Here is a 20447-nt window from a genome sequence, read left to right as displayed (position 1 = left end):
AGGGGAAGTCAGTGGACTTCCTTCTGGAGAAGAAGGTCTAGAGACTTCTGCCTCTGGAACAGAGGAAGTCAGTGGACTTCCTTCTAGAGGAGAAGGCTCAGAAATTTCTGCCTCTGGAGAAGTCAGTGGACTTCCTTCTGGAGGAGGTCTAGAGACTTCTACCCCTGGAGCAGATGATCTCAGTGGACTTCCTTCAGAAGATCTAGAGACTTCAACCTCTGGAGTAGAGGATATAAGTATGCTTCCTACTGGAAGAGAAGGTCTAGAGACCTCTGCCTCTGGAGTGGAGGATGTGAGTGGGTTTCCTTCTGGAGGAGAAGGTCTAGAGACTTCTGCCTCTGGAATAGAGGATATCAGCAGGCTTCCTTCTGGAGAAAGTCTAGACACCTCTGTTTCTGGAGGAAGGGATGACCTCAGTGGATTTTCTTCTGGAAGAGAGAGTTTAGAGACTTCAGCTTTTGGAGCAGAGGACCTCAGTGGGTTGCCTTCTGGAAAAGAAGACTTGGTGGGATCTGCTTCTGGAGACTTGGCCTTTGGCCAACTGCCTTCTGAAACTATAGGAAGTGGACAAGTTCCAGATGCAAGTGGTCTTCCCTCTGGAGTTAGTGGTGAGTATTCTGGAGTGGACTTTGGAAGTGCCCCCTCCTCTGGCCTGCCTGACTTTAGTGGACTTCCATCTGGGTTACCAACAGTCTCCCTAGTGGATACGACATTGGTAGAAGTGGTCACAGCCACCAGTGCAAGTGAACTGGAAGGGAGGGGAACCATTGGCATCAGTGGCACAGGGGAAATATCTGGGCTGCCCTTTGATGAGCTGGACATTAGTGGGGGAACAAGTGAACTCCCTTCAGGAACTGAAGTCAGTGGCCAAGCATCTGGATCTCTTGACATCAGTGGGGAAACATCTGGATTCTTTGGTGTTAGTGGACAGCCGTCTGAGTTTCCTGACATCAGTGGGGGAACATCTGGGATTTCTGAGGTCAGTGGGCAGCCTTCAGCATCTCCTTACTCCAGTGGGGAGACATCTGGAATGACTGAGCTCAGTGAACTACCCTCTGGACAACCAGACGTCAGTGGAGAAGCATCTGGAGTTCTTTTTGGCAGTGGCCAACCATTTGGCATAACAGACCTGAGTGGAGAAACATCTACAGGGCCTGATCTCAGTGGACAGCCATCAGGACTGCCAGAGGTCAGTGGGACAACACCTAGAATCCTTGACCTGGTTTCTGGTACCATGAGTGGCAGTGGGGAACCTCCTGGCATTACATTTGTGGACACCAGTTTGATGGAAGTGACTCCTACTACATTTAAAGAAGAAGAAGGCTTAGGATCTGTGGAAGTCAGTGGCTTCCCTTCCAGGGAGACGGATCTGTCAGGCACATCTGGGGAAGTGGACATCAGTGAACAATCTTCTGGAACAATCGATGCCAGTGGGTTTACATCCTCAGCCCCAGAATTCAGTGGCCTACCGAGTGGGGTAGCTGAAGTCAGTGGAGAATTCTCTGGAGCTGAGACTGGCAGCAATCTTCCCTCGGGAGCGTACGATGGCAGTGGACTTCCATCCGGATTCCCCACTGTCTCTCTTATAGATAGAACCTTGGTGGAGTCTGTAACCCAACATCCAACAGCCCAAGAATCTGGAGAGGGGTCTTCCGGTGTTTTGGAACTTAGTGGTACTCCATCTGGAGTGCCAGAAGTGTCTGGAGACCATTCTGGATTTTTGGACCAAAGTGGACTGCAATCTGGGCTGGTAGAACCCAGCGGAGAGCCACTGAGTACTCCATATTTTAGTGGTGACTTTTCCAGCACTGCTGATGTAAGTGGAGAATCCTCTGCAGCCACCAGCAGCAGCGGGGAGACCTCTGGGCTTCCAGAAGTCACGTTAATCACTTCTGAGTTAGTGGAGAGTGTAACAGAAGCAACTGTTTCCCAGGAACTTGGCCAAAGACCCCCTGTGACATACACACCCCGGATCTTTGAGGCCAGTGGGGAAGCCTCTGCATCTGGGGACATTGGTGGAACAACAGCAACATTCCCTGGCTCGGGAGTAGAGGCACTGCCAGTCCCAGAAGGCAGCAGTAAGTCATCTGCCTATCCTAAGCCTGGCGTGAGTGCACCTGCTGTCCCTGAGGCCAGCGGAGAGGTGTCTGGGTCCCCTGATTCAAGTGAAACTACTTCTGCCCTCCATGAAGCAGATCTTGATCAAGCTTCAGGCCTGGGCATGAGCAGCAGCCCCTGGACCTTTTTGGAAGGCCCCCAGGAGGGGTCAGCTGCCCCGGAAGTGAATGGAAAGTCAGTCATCACCTCCCAGGTGGGCATAGAGGCCTCAAGCGCACCTTTGGACGTAACCGTGGCTTCGGGAGACAGGACTGAAACCAGCGGAGAACCGTCTGGTCACAGCTCAGGGCTGGGTGTCACCTTCAGCACCAGCTCTCCAGAGTCCCAGTGGACCCAGCAGCGCAAGCACCCTGCAGAGGTGCATCTAGAAGTCGAGTCCTCAAGCCCTTTGTACTCAGGAGAAGAGACCCACACAGCCGAAACAGCCAACTTCCCAACAGATGCCACTGTTCCCACTTCTTCAGAGGGATCCGGAGAAGCAGCAACCTCCATTGCAGGTATTGTCGGGATTCTTCCCTTTAACGCGTTGGGTCAGTCAGACTGAAGGCAGCTGTAGCATAGCAGGAGAAACACAGAACTTTAAGGTCCCAAGCATAGATCCACCACAGATTAGCTGTGTAGCCTCAGGCAAGTCTCTGAGCCTCAGCTGTAAAATTAAAATAAAGCATCAGGGAAGCCTAAACAAAATATAAATACACCAAAAGCAAACATTTAGCATTACACAGACTACACACTAATAAAGGTTAGTGCCTGTTATCATGGCCGTGGAATTACCCACCATGAGCGTTGCTGTGTAGACATAATCTCTGTACTTGGCACTGGGCAGGGAAGGATGATTAGATAATGCGGAAAATTCTGCTTGGGCCCCATGCCCCAGACTGAGTTTGAGATGAGAGTGAATCTGCTGGTGACATTTAGGTCCAAATATTTATTTTGTGTCAGGCTAAAAGCTGCACAATTTCAAGAATTACAGTCATTTGGCTATGGCCTGACTTTAGACCCAGGAGGGGAATCCACTCGACTATTGGGACTGTCTCGATGCCTGTGATCCCAGGCACCAGGAATCTGGCCCCCAGAGCTACTCTTCCTTAGCTTTATGTGTGGGGATACTTCATGCCTCCCACTATGCTGAGAGCTTCGTAGTCCCTGGGCAGCTAGATTCTTGAGCCTCAACCACTCCCCTGGGGACTGCAGCCTGAGAGGCCCTGTGGCCCTGGGACCTGCCAGGAGACAGGGATGCATCATATGTCTCTGCCCCTCAACACTGGCCAGCACTGTGACACAGGTAAGACCCATATCAGCCATTGGACCACTTCCTCCCCAGAAGGGGCCGCAGGAGTAGGAGGTGAGCGAGACCAGCTGAGGCTCAAGCTTCACGCTTCTCAGACCGGGAAGGAGAAGTGCACAGAGACAGAGACATCAGGGACAGAAGTCACAGCCCAAAAGCACATCTCTCCAGAGCACCTAGTTAATGAGGGGTTTAGGAGAAAAAAAGTTGTTCAATATGTAGGCTGATGAGCAGTTTTCTAGCAAGCCAATGACTATTGAATGAATGGATTGCAAAGTGCACTTGAATTCTTAAGCTAAAACTTGAGACTTCAAAGAAAGTTTGAGCTCGGGGTGAGTATGGGTATGGTGGACACACTCCTCTGTCCCTGCAAGGGACTCTCTGAGGGGCACAAGTCCCCTGTTCTGCACTATGCAGAAGGAACCCCACCAGAAAATCCCATGGGGCCTCTCCGTCTAAGTGGGGTGTGGGTCTCCTTTTGCCCTCCAGAAAACCCCAGAGAACATGTCACCCTGCACTGGCATCTATGGCTGTGGGGCGGCAGGACCAGGGCAGGTTTCCCAGGGCATCCACCACTCGAGGCTGCTGGGTCTTTGCCGTGGGTCAGGCAGCTTGTGAGATGGGTGAGGAACCTGGGGATCCTCTGCCTGGAACCACTCCAAAAATAAGGTGATTAGCATCTACCTGTCACTCTGCAGACCGTCCAAGGCTTGTGGCCACAGTGACATCTTTTCTCTTCAACATCAGATGTTACCCATGTTCTCTGGTTCGCTGTCTCCACTGGCCCAACACCCTGATCCCCAGCTTCTCTCTGAAGCCTTTCATAAGAAGGCTTCCTTCCTGGGACACATGCAAAAATGAAGAAATAAGTTCTAGGGGAAAGAGGGCCATTGCCCAACTTCCCAGGTAAACCCTGCCTGGCAAAGCGCCTCCAATAGCCCTTACATGGCACACAAGGGAGGGTTTGAGGTTTACATAAATTACTCAGTATAATGCAGATTAACAGATCAGCACATACGCTCCCATGATGTAAATACACTGTATGTATCACACATATATAGTATGTATACATAAATAGGCACTAGGCTGGGTAGTCATCCACCCTTCCCCTCACCAGGGTCAGACTCTGCTCACACCTGGGGCCAAAACCTGAGGACACTAGGGGTCTCCAACAGTCTTTACAGCCAGGGGACAATATGAGGTCCAATCACAAAATACAGTGAATTTTTAAAATTTTTAAATATAGTAAATTTTTAAAATTATTACAATAAAAGACACAAACTATCTCTTTCAAAATACTTCCCCTCACTTCCAGTACACTTATCCCACCATTCTTACCACTTTCTGAAGCAGTTCTGGAAGACCTCTTTTGTGAGTGTCTTTAGTTGCGCTGTGATGGCTGCCTTAATGTCTAGAATTGATTCAAACCATTTACCTTTCATGGTCATTTTGACTTTGGGAAAGAGCCAGAAGTTGCATGGTACCAGATCCTGTGAACAAGGCAGATAAGGACACACCTCAACGTTTTTATCTGACAGAAATTGCTGTAAATATTTTGAACCGATTCAGGACATCAAGGCAGCCACAAAAAGACACTTAGAAAAGAGGATGCCCAGAAGTGCTTCAGAAAGTGGCAAAAATGATGGAATAAGTGTGTTCCAAGGTAGTGGGGTGTTTTGAGGGGGGTGAATGGCAATGCGTCTTTTACTGTAATACTTTTTTATTTTTATTTGAATAGTCACCATATTTTTTAATCACACTTTGTATTTCCACTGGGCTATAGTGGCCCTGAAGACCATGGCCTGGACTTCTCCATGCCAATCAGCAACTCCATTCTGAGCAACTCCTTCCCAACCTGATAACTGAGGCAAAAATATGATACTGGCATCAGAAATCCCAACAAGGCTCAGATCTCCTGCAGCCCAAAGTTAGTAAAAGCCGATGACCTAAAACTTATCTCTTCTATTGTAAGAACAGCCTTTCTCTGATCATGTGTATTTCCCCAGGGCTTTTCTTCGCAGGGTTTGTCCCCAACAGCTTGGGAGGCTAACTGATAATCACCCCCATTCAAAACTGGAACACATAGAGGTTAATTCATTCTCCTACCTCCACTAAATGAGGCAAATCACGAGTCAGAATCTCAGTACACTCATTTAACACACTTGGCTAAATAAGAAACACTCTCTTGAACATAATAACAAGTTGCTGGTCTCAAAAAGCTGACACCAGATTTCCAGGGCTATAGAATCAGTCTGATTCAAACGCTCAGGCAAGCCCTTGCTCTAGTTATTTATCAGTAGACACCTCTGGTAGTGGTTCTCAGCTTTGAAAACATTGCAACGCCTAGGACGCATTGTAAAGCCATGGAGTATTACTGAAACGGTTCTGTGGGCTTTGGCATTGGGGAATTTTTAAATCCCAGGTGAAGTTAGGCATGGTGGTGCATGCCTGTAATTCCAGCACTCTGGGAGCTGAGGCAGGATGATCACAAGTTCAAGTCTAGCCTGGGCAACCTAGTGAGACTCTGTCTTAAAATAAAATATAAGAAGAGTTGGGGATGTAGCTCAGTGTGAAGGCCATGGACTCAATCACAGAAGAACAAAAAGAAAAAGACCCTGGACCATTACCCTTCAAGGGCCACAGATAGCAAAAAGTGTTATTATTATTATTATTATTATTATTATTATTATTATTTGAATGCTCAGGGAAAACCTCACCCCATAAAGGAGTTAAAGCTGTATTTAATCCTAGAAGAAACCATTTGACAATTACTGCCATCTTGTTCCACCAGTATTCCATAAACTAGTTCTTGGTAAATTATTAATCAGTACTTTTGACTTCAAAATAAACATCTGCTTAATGAATAGTGAGATTCCTTAGTAATGAGAAGCAGGACTGTTCTTTTCTGACCCACTTAAAAAACAGCAGCCACCTCCCTACATCCTCTGCTGGCGTCCCCAGGGGGCTTAGACTCGGGATTCAATCCTAGCCGGTGCTGAAAATCGTCTGGGGGCTGGGGTGCTTTTAAAATCATCATGTACTGGGCATGGTGGGTGCACATCTGTAATCCCAGCACAGGAGGCTGAGGCAGTGGGATCGCCATAAGTACGAGGCTAGCCTGGGCTACAAAAGTGAGTTCAAGGCCAGCCTGAACTACGTAGTGAGACCCTGTCTGACAATAACAACAACAGCAAAATCATCATGGTTAGCTCTCACCCTGAGCTATTCTGAGTCAGTTGGTCTGGTTAGGGACCCTAGTGTTGATTTTTTTTTTAAATAAAATCTTTAAATTAAAAAAAAATTTTTTTTAACTATTTCAATTAATGTGCAGTCAATGTAGTTAAAAAATACTGTTGTAACCACACCTTATATGCAACTTTGAGTCACTGATTCTGTTGTGTGGGTTTCCCTTAACTCCTGGGTTATGGGAAATAAACTTTTAAAACTTAGTCAGCCCCATTCTATTTCACTGCTACTTTTCCTTTCTAGGTTTAGAGATCTGATTTATGATCTGACACTGTCTCTTCCCCCAGGGGAGATTTTGAATTTCAGTGAAATCTTTATTCCTTTAAAGCAACTTTTAGAAAAAAAGAGAGAGAGAGAAGAAAAAGAGAGAGAGAGAGAGAGAGAGAGAGAGAAAGGGAGGGAGAGAGACCACCAAAAACATGTATACACACTTCAGTAGTTCACGATACTAATAAATGTCTGGAAGCCAATGGCCACCACTTTGAGCACCTCTTGTAATTGTAGAGACCAGAGGTTGCAGAGACCAAAGGGAACGTATATTAATCTCATCATAACTCAGCAAATTTAGTATGAAAATATTTATGCAAGTTTTTCTTTCCCTGATCTATACATTTTTTGGTGGTTTCTCTCTTTCTCTCTCAAATATATTTTATTTTGAGACAAGATCTCCCTAAGTCACTAAGTTGCCCGAGGTTCAAACTTGTGATCCTCCTGCCTCAGCATCCCAGGGTGTTGAGATTACAGGCATGCATCGCCACACTCAGTTTATAGACTCTTGACTTAACCAAAAAAATCTATCAGCATATTTTAATGGACACCTAATTGAATTTAAGATCCAATACATTAAAGTAAGATCAATCTCTGAAATGCAGAAGAATTGAAATAGTATGGACAATAATGTACTCTCTAATTTAATAACATTTATTTTAAAAGCAAATTGGGACAGACAGATATACCCTTAGCATAAATGTACATTTCTCTCAATTATGTAAGAGGCTGAACCAGGAAGTCAGTATATCTACTCCAGTCTGTCCATCATGACTGATCCTAGGTTTTTGCAGGGTGCAGAATATCCATTGAATTAAAACATTTTATTTATGCTTCTTGAGGAGATTTACCCCATTCTTGTCCTAGAAAGTTAAGTCCTAGGTCATCATAAACAGCTGTACAGGTTGTGTACCAAATAACTTGAATAATACATTCATACTATATTCTTTGTGGGTGGCAAACCATTCTGTTTTGAATCACTTGAGTGACACCATGTGCTGTCACCCTCCATTCACATTTCCTAGGAGTAGAATAAACTAGTCCTCACTTGAAGGTCCTAGGCTCTGATCCAGGCAAAAACTGGACATGACTGTTCAAAGTCTGAGGTCTCTAAATCAGACGCCAAAGTGATTATGTGCAAGTGTCTCTCCTCCTCTAGCCTTTACCAGGGGGCACTCTCAGTTATTTTCTCTCCTACATTAGAGATATGGCTGGAAGGCCTTGTTCAGGAACAAATCATCCCTTTCAGTAATCTAGTGGGAAGAGGACTCCAAGCGCTCTGACCTCCCCTGAGTCCCTGCTCAGTGATGACGGGTGAGCCCTTGGTGGCTGCAGCAGAAATAGTAATGAGATACTGAGCATCTATAGCGCCTGGATCTCTCTCCCCCCATGTGGGACAAATCCCAGATGTTCTGTATCATTTCCTGACTCCTCCATCTCTTCTGACCTTTAGTTAGTGTCATGTCATCTGTACCCCTAAGCCCTTGAGAGTCAGCAGCATCTGCTCAGCTCCTGGCCCCTGTCCTTTCCTCCTCTCCACAACAAAGCCTGCCCATGCCCAAAGCCCTTCCCTCCTTCACCTACTGTCCTCTTGTCTGAAACCCCCCAGTCTGAGCTCATTGCTGGACCTAGCTGAATTCCTCTCTTGGTCCAGAAGCAGTGGGATGTTCCCACTGCTTTTGACACAAAGAGGTGGGCAGCCAGGCCCAGAGTGGCTCTTGCAGTCAGAGGGAAAAGAGATGAGGTGTCCCTGGCCTGAGCAGCTAACAAGAAAGACCCCAGGATACTGACCCCCTCTGCACTGCTGAAGACTCGGACTTAGCCACTCTAAAGTGCCCCAGTGGTACCCACAGGCGCTCTGGTCTTCAGGATGCTGGCCCTTCCTTCCCTCCTCACCTATGAATCCAGGGCCTTATGAAAAAACAGCGTCTGAGGCCAGGAGTTGGTTCCTTCAGACCTCTCAGCCTTCTCAGATTTGTGCCCTGGCCAAACACAGAAGGACACAACACTGCCATCCTCCCCCAACCCCAGGACCTTGTGCCACCTGGGGTCGGGTGAAGCATAAACTCCAAGCCTGTGGGACACCTGGAAGCCACCTGGCTGGACCTCCTGTTGGCCTCAGACCTTCTACCCTTTCTCCCATGGGTCAGCCAGGACCCCTAGGGTTATGTCTGACTCTTCTCCCCAGAGGCCACCCCTGTCCCCTGCTCTGTACAACTGCTTGAGCGCCTACATTTGCTTAATTCCCCTCACCCAGTGCTTCCCATCTCCTGTAATGACACTAATAGACAAAAGAGGACATAGCTTTCCTGAAGCAGGAGAGCTGCCCCAGCTTGCCAACTGACCTGACCTATTGCTGCTACTGCTGCTGCTGGGAATCCTGGTGCATGCTGGGACTCCAAGTGCATGCTGGGATTTCAGCCAGTTCCTCCATGCATTTTGGGTTTGCTTGGAACAGTTCCAAACTTGGAACTGTTGGTTTCTAATCCATGGAGTGCACTCCATGAAATGAAGCTAAGGACTTAAAGGAAAGAGAGAGAACTGGGAGATCAGGAGCTTCATAGGACAAGATGCCTGACAAGCAGGGATTTGGAGAGTCACCTACTGCATAAGCCCAAGATGTCTGCTACACACAAGTGTGAAGATCCAGAGGAAAAGGTGTTTGCCATCCTACCAGAAGCTTGACTTTAAGGTTTGGTTTGCTCTACGGGAGGCAAGAATGAATTCTGGAACATATTTAGGACTCAGAGGCTCTATTCCCAAAACACTCAGTGGAGTCCACCCTCTTGGACATCCCTTTGGACATCCTCTCGGATCCTGAAGGTTTCATGAGCTCAGCAGCATGCACCAAGGCTTAGCATCCTCCAGCTACATATCTTGATGCCTCATAAACTTGTGGAGCCAGCTTTTTGCTGAATTTTATTGATCTCCTAGCAAAAGGAGCTGCATAATACCCTTTATCATGTTTCCAGGGGAGGGAACGCTGGAAAAAGCAGCAAGAGCTTTAGACCACAAATACAAAGAAAGCAGAATACATCCTGAGGCACTCTGAATTCTCAAAAAGATGCAGAAAGATGGAGATAGAGTTCTTGGCTACTTGAACCAAACCAATGACTTACCAGTTAAATTCCTGCAGAGAAATTTGACTAGAAAGAACATCTTGGGTCCAGAAGAAGAGAAGAAACAAAGAGCCAGAAGAAGAGGCTGGTAGGAAGCCTATATCCCAGCTCACTGCTGGTAGGCAGCCACCTACTAAGCACCTAGCCAACTTCAAATGCTTGCCACCCATTGGCCAGGACTCGTCTGGACATTGTAATTTAGAAGTCTAATGGGTCTCATGCAAATATCCCACACGGCCATCATCTCATGGATCTGTACTCTGCCCATCCCTTCCAGGTTGCTTATAGTTTCCCTGGTTCATGTGTATGGAGGAAATGAGGGGAAGGAAGGCCTTCAGTCAAGCCTCAAGAATTTACCTTCCAATGTCCTTGCCTACCACCTGGTCACAGCCAGTTTACACTCAGGCTTCTTAAAATACTTATAAGAGAAAGTATCTGGAAGGAGTGCCACACTCTTCCCACTGGGAAGCCTAGCTCCGGGACTCTAAGCTTGCCAAGCAGGATTCACACACATCCAAGACAGCCTCTCTCTGGATCCTTGGTTCAGCATATTCCAAGATGGCAGCAGCAGCAGTAGCAACAGTTCTCAGGAACACCAGCCTGTCCCCTTCTGGGGCTCTGGAGCGCAGCAGGGCTGGCCACTCCTAAGGAAGCTACAGTGCTGTGAGGCTGGAATTGCCGGCAGGAGTCCTAATGGTGGCCCTTGGTTTCTTGCAGACATTGATGAGTGCCTCTCAAGCCCTTGTCTGAATGGAGCCACCTGCGTGGACACCATCGACTCTTTCACATGCTTATGCCTTCCCAGCTACGGAGGGGACCTGTGTGAGATCGGTACGGCCGTCTCGGCTTCAGCTAATGTTACTAACTGCTGTACCTTCCTCCTCCCTTACCCTTTTTTTTTTTCTTAACAGCAGGATCTAGGCCCCAGCTGGGCACCCAGGTCTATCTGGATAGACATTCTGGGGCCGCAGCTGAGACATATGTCTACCCGACTGATTCTCTCTCTTTCTCCTACTCTGCCCCTTGAAAACCCTCCTCCAGGCATTGGCTGATCTGACCACAGGAGATGCCCAGGCTGGGCTTTGGGAACCTTTAAAACACTAACCTTCTCCAGGGCTTTCAGACTTTCTGAGGCCGCCACCAAGCCTGGTGCATGTGTCAGACTAAGAGGATTCAGCTGATTCCCTGCTTTTATCTGGATAGAGCTATGGGTGGGAGCAATCGGTTCTCATTCCAGTGACAGCCACGGATCTTCCCGGGATGGTCACAGGCACTGTCTGCCTGCTGTATTGCTTAAGGGACTTGTGTGGCCACGGATGCCCCTGGGCGCCATCATGCCACACCAGCCAAGCTGCCTTCCTGGTTGGTCTGCTGAGAGCACTCGAGTCACCAGCATGCTCAAGTCACGCATGAACAGGGACTATTGCATGTCACCTTCTCTTCACATCACGACAGCTGCCATGTCAATGCCATGCCTGCCCTTCCTCCTATCTTCCTTCCTTGTGCAGGGCAAAGGTCTGGTGAGAGAGAACAGAGTGTCACTGAAAGGGGCAGGGGCTCAGTTGTCCATCTTGGGCCTACTCAGCCCCTCTGCTCTGCACTTGTGTGCGAGGAATCTCTCAGCACCAGACATAGCCCTCTGGGTCACCCTAGTGTCCCCTCAGCCTTCTAGATTCTAGGGACTTCCCAACTCAGGAAAGGGGAGATGGTACTCTGGGGTGCTGGGAGCCATGGCCCACACGGAACAGGAAGTGTGGAGAGGCTCAAAGCCTTTTTCTGTGAACTCTCAAGTTGGAACCCCAAAAACTTCCAGAAAGCATCTGAGACTAATAGGAAGTCTCCCTCTGGGGTCAAGCAGTGTGAGAAGATAGTGCAAATGGCCCATCCCCAGAGGCACTGCCAAGGTGAAGGCTGGTAGAGGAGTTTAAGGTTTCTGGAGGAGAAGGCCTCGGCACCCCTTTGGCCCTGCAGCCTTCTACCTTTCACCTTTACCCCAAGCCCCTAAGAAATTAGTGCATGGGATCTCGGCTGGGCTGGGAGAAGAGAGCTACATAGGTTTTCTCCCCAGGATGCCAAAACATCTGCCAAATGGGCATAGAGTCCACAACGTCCACACAGATAACAGTTCCGGGGCTCCTGCCTGGGAGAGGGGGGATCTGCAACCTGATGGAGCAGAGAGACAGCACTGGAGCCTCAAGCTGGCCCTGGCCTGGGTGTCCCGTGAAGCAAGGCCGCATCCCTTCTCCTACCCCACAGTGCCTGTGCCTTGGCCCCAGCCTCTATCATCCTTCCAGCCCCCCGGGGATTCTACCTTTGTTGCCAGAGCCCCCTCCTGCATGGCCCTGTCCAGTCACCCACTGGCTCTGCCTGCCCAGCTCACCCCTTCACCACTGAGGTGGCCCAGGACCAGCCCCCAAGAGGATACCCTTAATATGACGGTGTGTCTCTGTCCTCATCACCGTGCTAAGCTACCTCAGAAGCCTCCCTGCCTCTTCTAGCCTTTGCAACCCCCTGAGAGAGGGCACTGGTAGTAAGAGGACACCAGGGCTTTCCCAGGCCCTCCTGCCATTCTACAGCTTTCTGCTCAGGCTCCTGGGCTCTGCTGTCCTCTTTTGTCTCATCCCAGCTGTCTCTGCCAAGCTGGCCGAACATCCACTGCGTGGCCTAAGGCTCCTGTCTCTCAGGCACTGGGCCTTCCCCACTGAGACACCCAAATACTGGTGGTCCCCAGTGGGAGGAGACCACACATCCTAAGACGTCCATGGCTCTTCACTGAGCCCAGGGCCCTACACATCAAGGTGCCAGGAGAAGAAGGGAGAGAGGGACTTGGTGTTCTCTCTGTTCTGTGCTGCCCTGGCAGATGTTTAACACTTGCCTCTCACAGAAGAAAAGGGGCCCTTGATTGGTAGCATCTGCCAATCCTGGGGGCAAATTAAATACTCCCATCAGGGCCAATTTAAAACTACCAATGTGATGTCACCAGATCCTCGGCTGCTCTGAGCTCTCCAAATCATCCCCTTTTCCAGAAAGGAGAGCCCATTACAAAGTTAGAAGCTCCTCCCTTCTCCCCATCTGCCACCAAAATATAAAGAGCCAAGGTCCCTGGATCCAGAAGTTCTCCTAGTCAGCTCTGTCACCCTCTGAGAAGCAGGCCCAGCCAGAGCCAGTTCTGATCGGTGGCCTTAGAGCTCTGAGTTTTCTTTGAACCCTCTGTCTTCACCCAAGGTTCTGCAGGAAGGAGGCTGCTGGCTCTAGCTCATGCCAGCCCTGCCCCCTGCTGCCTCCCCATCCCCAGCTCCTGTCTCTGGAGCCCCTCAGAGCCTGTGCACCGTATGTGCCTTAAAAGTCATAGCCTCTACCTTCCCACCGCTCCTGAGCTGGCCTGCTGATTCTGCCGCCCTCCAGAATGGACATCTGCAGGAGGAGAGTTTGAGACATGTGGGGCAACCGGGGGGGGGGGGGGAAAGGGGTGGCACCACATCAGGGAGAGAAATGGTCCCCAGCACTTCTCAGAGGTGAGGCATGCTCAGCAGGCCCTAGGGGCCAGGCCTCAGGTGCCAACATGAACCTGGCTCCAGTGAGGCCTGATCCTTCTCTGAGGGGACAGCATTTAAGGTGGGGTGAATATAGGAATCCAGGCCACAAGACTGGCAGCAACCAGAGACCCAGCTGGCCTCGGAGCCCCCTTCAAGGCCCTCACCTGTGTTGCAGACCAGGAGGTGTGCGAGGAGGGCTGGACCAAATTCCAGGGCCACTGCTACCGCCACTTCCCTGACCGCGAGACCTGGGTGGATGCCGAGAGGCGGTGTCGGGAGCACCAGTCACACCTCAGCAGCATCATCACTCCCGAGGAGCAGGAGTTTGTCAACAGTGAGTGTGGGGGGCCCTCCAGGGACTGAGGGCCTTGATTGTCAGTTGTTAGCAGACTGGGGACTGGCAATGTAGCTCAGTGGTAGAGCACTTGCCCAGCATACACGAGGCCCTGGGCTCCTCCCCAGTAGTGCTAAACCAATAAAAGAAGGCACTTGGCAGACCGGGTCCAGGGAGGCTGCAGGGGTGGAGGCTGGGAGCAAGGGGCCCTCCCACAACCTGAGTTCCCTGAAAGAACACAGAAGTCTTTGGGGCCATTGGCTCTGGCCACACAGAGAACAGCCCTCTGGCAGTTAAGGGCAGTCCCAGGAAAAACCCTGTGGTTGTCACCAGTCCATGCCAGCCTGGGGCAAGGGGGTCCAAAGTGCACACCAACACACATGTGCTGTTGGAAGGTCCTCATCCTCCTCCATTTTCTCCTTTTCCGTGAGCTACAATCCTCAGACATCCCCAGGTGTCTGACTCCAGGTCACAACCCAATTTTCCTCTCCAGGAAATGCTCAGGATTACCAGTGGGTGGGCCTGAATGACAGGACCATCGAAGGGGACTTCCGCTGGTCAGATGGACACCCTTTGGTGAGTTCTACCAGATACACCGGCCGAAGAGCAGAAGAAGGTGGGATAAAGACCCTAGAGAGAGAGAGAGAGAGAGAGAGAGATGCCTCCAGATGCCATGTACACCCTGAGCATCCTCAGCAGCCACTGGAGCAGAGCCCCGAGGGCCAGGCTGTGTCTGCTACTCTACCCCTGGGGACCAGCACTGGGCTGGCCAGGCCGAGCAGAGGCGTGAGGCCAGGGAGAGAGCCAGGAGGGAGATGAATGACTGACAGCAGGCCATCATGAGGGGTCCGCAGACACATGAGAGATTGCTCGCCCACGAAGGACTCATGTCTACATGAGGAGACAGGCAGGCAGGCAGCACAGATGCCAGGCGGCAACACTGCGGTGAAGGGCCGAATCCTGTCAGGCACCAAACCCTTGGGAGTCCGGGCTTCTACAAAGGGCCAGAGCCAGCCGTGTAAGCGGTCCCTAGAGGGCCATGGCTTCCGTGCACGAGCACAGCCCTGGCCACAGACCTCCTAACAGCCTTGACCACTGCCAGATGAGCCAGCAACTGGGCTGAAAGAGAAAGAAGACAGGAGAGGCTGGCGGGGCAGAGCACGGGGGACAGGCCAGCCCCGTTTCTCCTGCCCACCCCTCACCCTTTTCACTACTGCCCACAGCAATTTGAGAAGTGGCGTCCCAACCAGCCCGACAACTTCTTTGCCACGGGAGAGGACTGTGTGGTGATGATCTGGCACGAGAAGGGCGAGTGGAACGATGTCCCCTGCAATTACCACCTGCCTTTCACGTGTAAAAAGGGCACAGGTAAGGAGGGCGGAGGTCTGAGGGCGGAACCAAGACTTCTGCTTCAAGGGAGCCTCTTACTATGTGACCAGGGGTCTTACTTGCCTTCCAACTGCTGGGGTCTGTGGGGACATCCCCTCCCCTAGTACTGGGAATTGAACACAGGGCTTGAGGCACTGAGCTATATCCCCCAAACCTTGTTTTATTTTTTATTTTGAGACAAGGTCTGCCTCAGTCGCTAAGTTGCTCAGGCTGGACTCAAATTTACACTCTTCCTGCCTCAGCCTTCCAGAGGGCTGGGATTACAGGCATGCCCGCCTTACGGGCCCACCCTTACAAAGTAGATGGGATGGGAAGTGACCTGGTGGCCTTTCCCAGAACAAGCAACCCATGGCCAATGGCATGGGCCAGCTCAGTCCTAGGGAGCATTCACAGGGACAGCAAGCAGTGAAGATCCCAGACTAGAGGGCAGGACACATACACACACACACACCCTTGGAGATCAGCAGCAGAAACCCACCCTTGAGGGCAGCTGGGTTAGCAGCCACCTCTCCCTTGAGGTTCCCAAGCCCATTGGTCACAGAATCAGAATTGTCAGATTTCAGGTCTGCAGACAGAGATAACTGATTGGACACACCTACCTCCTCCTACTCATGCAGTCCCCCGACCTCCTTCAGGTCCACCTGTCCCTGGCCCTGGGTGTTTTCATAAGGAAGCCGCAGATGGTCTGCCTGGCTCTCCCCTCCCTCCCCACCGTTGTCCCTTCCTTTTATCTGCTATCCCCTACCTGCCAGGGCACATTAGAGAGGAACCCAGACTTTAGAGCCCAGGGACCCCGGCATCTTGCAGTGAATCAGGGCTTGCCGCTGGGGGGCGCTCAGTGCCCTTCCTTGGGGCCTGAAGCAAAGGACACAGAGTCCTTGCAGAAGCCCCAGGAGGCCCCTTTTAAAAGGGGGTTTGCTCTTCAGTGGCCTGCGAAGACCCCCCCAGGGTGGAGCACGCCAGGACCCTGGGGCAGAAGAAGGACCGGTATGAGATCAACTCCCTAGTGCGGTACCAGTGCACGGAGGGCTTTGTCCAGCGTCACGTCCCCACCATCCGGTGCCAGCCCAGCGGGCACTGGGAGGAGCCTCGGATCACCTGCACAGACCGTGAGCGTGGCCTCTCTCCTGGCCGGGCACAGCCCTTCCCTGTCCCCACAGCACAGCCCTAGCTGCTACCCCCGGGAGTCCCGTGCTGTCCCCAGGATCGAGCCAGGGCGGCAAGGTCACAGATCCCTGGTCCCTGACCCAGGAGGGAGGATGAAGGGGCACATGGTGGCCTGCTTCCCTTTCCAACCCCAGCCTGCACCCCAAGCCCAAGGAGGTTCAGGGAAAAATCAAACCCAGGCTCAGGTAAAGCACCAGGCCGCCTTCCTGGCCCCAGGCATCCACAGGGAGGGGCGCCAGTGGAGGGGGACAGACGGGGAGCCAGGGCTCAGCCCCACTTTCCCAGCTCACCGTGCTTTCCCGTGTCCCTGTCTCCAGCCACCACCTACAAGCGCCGACTACAGAAGCGGAGCTCCTGGCAGAGCCGCCCGAGCTCGGGCCACTGAGAGGAGCTTTGGGGACCACCTAGGACGCTGAGCCCAGGAGCCCACCGGGCTGACTAGACCACACATCCCCCACCCGACGGTGTCCTCTTCTTGTTGCTTTTTGTCATATAAGGAATCCCATTAAAGAAGGAAAACATAAACCCCACAGTGTGTGTGCACCCACCCGCCCCCAAATCTCCAAAACCTCGTCTAATTTGTCCCCCGAATGCCAAAGCAAAGCGAGCTCATCACAACCCGTGGACTGAGTTTAGAGACGTTTCTTCAATCTCCCATCGTGCCTTTCCAGGGACCAGCGCAGGGACAGGGGGAAAAGGGAAGGGGTTAAGTTAAATAAAGAAGATTATTTTTTGTGTCCTGACTTTATCCAGGAGCAGTGCAATGGTTGCTTATTTCACCTCCAGGGAGAGCTAAGGCAGAGGGAGGGGGAGGCAAGGACCTGGAAGGGGCAGAGGCCTGAGGCCAGGGCTCAGATCCTCCGACCGCAGCTGAATGTAGAGGACACAAGGAGCCAGGAGGCTGGCTATCTGTGACAAAAGAAGCCTGGGGAGCCAGCAACAGGAGAGCCATCTCGGAAGGATCTTCTGCAACGCTGGGGTCACCTTCCCCCCAAGGGTCCCCTTCCAGTGTCCTCGCACCCGGTCAGCCACCCTAGCAGGTGTCATCTCTCAGCAGGGCTGGGTGGGGGCACGTCCTTCTCAGGGGGGCTGCCCCGCCCCCTCTCCTCCCCCACCCTCGGGACGGTGCAGGCACCAGGGTTCCGTGCACCTATTTATATTTTTGAAAACTAAAGATTATGATAATTATAATAATAAAGACATTGGAAGAGATCTACTTCTTTTCTTTTCCCTTCTTTCAATTTAAGGAACAGGCAGACCACAGTCTGGGGCTTACAAAAGAGACTCTGAGGAAAGGTGGCCACGGGGTCACATTTTGATCAAATGACCCCACATGGGTGTGACTCCTGCCTGTTGAGAGCCCAGGACAGCTTCGTTTGTTTTTATTAGAGTGACAGTGTGTTGGATGGATTCTCTGTGTGCAGAAGAATGAGGTGTGTATGTGTGTGTGGACATGCATGATGTGTTTGTATGTGAGTGTGCCAGGTGTGACTGTCACAGCATGACACAGATCAGTCCTTGGTGCTGTGTGGATTTGCAAAAGAGTAACTCCAGTGCAACCTTGGTGGCCACGAGGTGCCTCCTTTGGTTCTTTGATGTCACACTGTTCGCAGCCAGGAGAAGAGTAGCTTGGTAGCCTGAACCCCAAACCAGAGCAGAACATCAAGATTCGAAAGAGGGAACTGCAAAAACAAACCACAGACAGTGCGGGAACAGTGGGTCTTGCTTTCCAATTTTTTTTTTTTTTTTTTTTTTTGGTTTTTCTCCGGTACCGGGAACCGAACTCACGACCTTGTGCTTGCCAGGCAGGCGCTTTTGCCGCTGAGCTAAATCCCCAGCCCCAGCTTTCCAATTTTTAAGGCACACCGGCTGTTGGCTGCTAGCGGACGGGTGCAGCATTCTGCTCTGCGCAAGCTGTAGTGTATCCGTGAAACCAGGCTTAAGTGTTTGTGGCTCTCCCCCAAACTGAGAGCTCAGCAGGTGCATGAGGACCAGGTAGTGGCTTCCCCAGTGCCATCACCTCTTCAGGTCGCTTCCCTCATCATGGTCGCTCCGTGTGCCCACAAGGTGTTGCCAGAGCCCGCTGGTGTGCGTTTGTGCGAGCCCTCATCTTTTCAGGTGTGGCTGTGTGTATGATTGCATGTTGGCCTGTGTGACCAGTTACTTACAGCTCTGGAAGGGATAGAGTGGGCAAAAGAAGGTAGACCCCCAGCCAAAGAGAAGGGGCTCAGTAATTACGTGATTCATGGATACATTAAACTGACTTAAAAGTGTTTCTTTAAAATATCGCAAATCAAAAACACATTTGGAGTCAATCATAGTGTTTCGTGCCTGTAATCCCAGCACTCTGGGTGGCTAAGGCAGGAGTATTGCAAATTCAAGCCCAGCCTGAGTAACTTAGAAACTTAATGGCACCCTGTCTCAAAATTGTTTTAAAATTTAAGATTAAAAAGAAGGCCGGGGATGTAGCTCTGTGCAAAACCCTGGGTTCAAGCCCTAGTATCACACACACACACACACACACACACACACACACACTCTTAAGGTTTAGAGTATAGCTGGGTGTTAGAATGATTCCCTAGGTTTGATCTCTAGCACTATGGAGGGAGGGAAGGAGAAATAAGAAACAAAAAGAAAATGCATTTTTGGTTTTGGGTATTTTGCAGTACTGGGGATTGAGCCTAGAGATGCTCTACACTGAGATATATTCCAAACTCTCAATTTTTTTTTAAGACAGAGTCTCCCTAAATTGTACAGGCGGGCCTCAAATTCACTATCCTCCTGCCTCAGTCTCCTGAGCGCTGGGATTACAGGGTGTGTGCATCACATCCTGGGAGCAAAATGCGTTTCATACGCCTACCCCACCAAGCACCAGAACTTACAACCCAGCACACTGGAGAACACCCACTGTTTCTCCTGGGATCTGGTGGGTGAGTGGGAGCTGTGGCTGGTTACCAAGTCCAGCACTTCGAGAGGACTGGATTTGCCCAGAGAAAGGATCAAAACTAAAGAGTCAAAGTAGGATTTCTGCTGAATGCTCCTCACACTCATGCTGTCTGCTACAGCTTGGATCTTGAATATCGCCGGAAAGCTCCTGTGTTAAAAGCTTGGCCACCCTGTAGCGCTATTCGAAGGTGTTGTGAACCTGTAGCAGAGGAAGTAGGGCCTTCAGGGAGGTCCTCAGGTCAAAGGAGGGTGGCTTTTCAGGAACAGCAGGACCCCAGCTTCTTTTCTGCTTTGCTACATCTGCCAGTCCAAACACACTAGGTTCAAAGCAACAGGGCCACTCGATCTTGGACTGGAGCTGCCCAAACCACAAAGGCAAACAAGCCATTTCTTTTTACAGCTTAATTATCTCAGCCAGGTGTGGTGAGGCACACCTGCAACCCAGCTACTAGGGAGGCTGAGGTAGGAGAATCACAAATTTAAGACCAGCCTGGGCAATTTAGCAAGATCCTGTCTCAAAAGAAAAACTTAAACAGGGGATGCTGGGGTGTAGCTCAACACCCACTGAGTTCAATCCCCCTTGAAAAAACAAGTTAGTTATTTTAGGTATTTTGTTATAGCAACAGGAAGCTGACTAGAAAAAAGAAAAAAAAAAAACATAAATCACACCATCATAAGGCAGGGATTGTCTGCAGCTAGGGAGACAACTGTCTATTCTGTGGCTTTTAAATTTGAACGTGCATCAGAATTCCCTGGACAGTTTATGGTAACACAGAGTTTAGGGCCCAAGTTTCTGACTGCAGGTCTTGGGTGAGGCCCAGGAATTTGCATTTGTAACAAATTCTAGTGCCGCAGCTGGCCACACTGTGAGAAGCACCAGGACAGGGGAAAAATAGACTGAATAACTGACAGTAAGCAGGCAGGGGTCTGCTTTCCTAGGCAGAGGTGGCGTAAGGTGCAGAGAGGGTCATCCCCGAGGCCCCTGGCCTACTATCTCCTGAGAGACACCTCCCACTCTTCTGCCAGGACCTTCAGAG

The 20447-nt window shown here is 50.8% G+C and overlaps 1 protein-coding gene across 1 annotated transcript in view; it reads left to right on the top strand.

Annotated features, from left to right (window-relative positions):
* Acan (aggrecan) overlaps nt 1-17212 on the top strand; it is a 60511-nt gene extending 43299 nt beyond the window's left edge. Inside the window, exons 13-19 of the mRNA XM_005381703.1 lie at nt 3-2615; nt 10756-10869; nt 13750-13908; nt 14402-14484; nt 15132-15276; nt 16224-16406; nt 16782-17212. Coding sequence (XP_005381760.1) covers nt 3-2615; nt 10756-10869; nt 13750-13908; nt 14402-14484; nt 15132-15276; nt 16224-16406; nt 16782-16849 — 3365 coding nt within the window. The 3' untranslated portion in view covers nt 16850-17212. The remainder of the gene's footprint in view (nt 1-2; nt 2616-10755; nt 10870-13749; nt 13909-14401; nt 14485-15131; nt 15277-16223; nt 16407-16781) is intronic.
* Nucleotides 17213-20447: the final 3235 nt, after the last annotated feature.

This window comes from Chinchilla lanigera, unplaced genomic scaffold (assembly GCF_000276665.1).
Source record: "Chinchilla lanigera isolate Chin_1 unplaced genomic scaffold, ChiLan1.0 scaffold00015, whole genome shotgun sequence".
NCBI lineage: Eukaryota > Metazoa > Chordata > Mammalia > Rodentia > Chinchillidae > Chinchilla > Chinchilla lanigera.
This window is presented reverse-complemented; position numbering and strand designations above follow the sequence as displayed.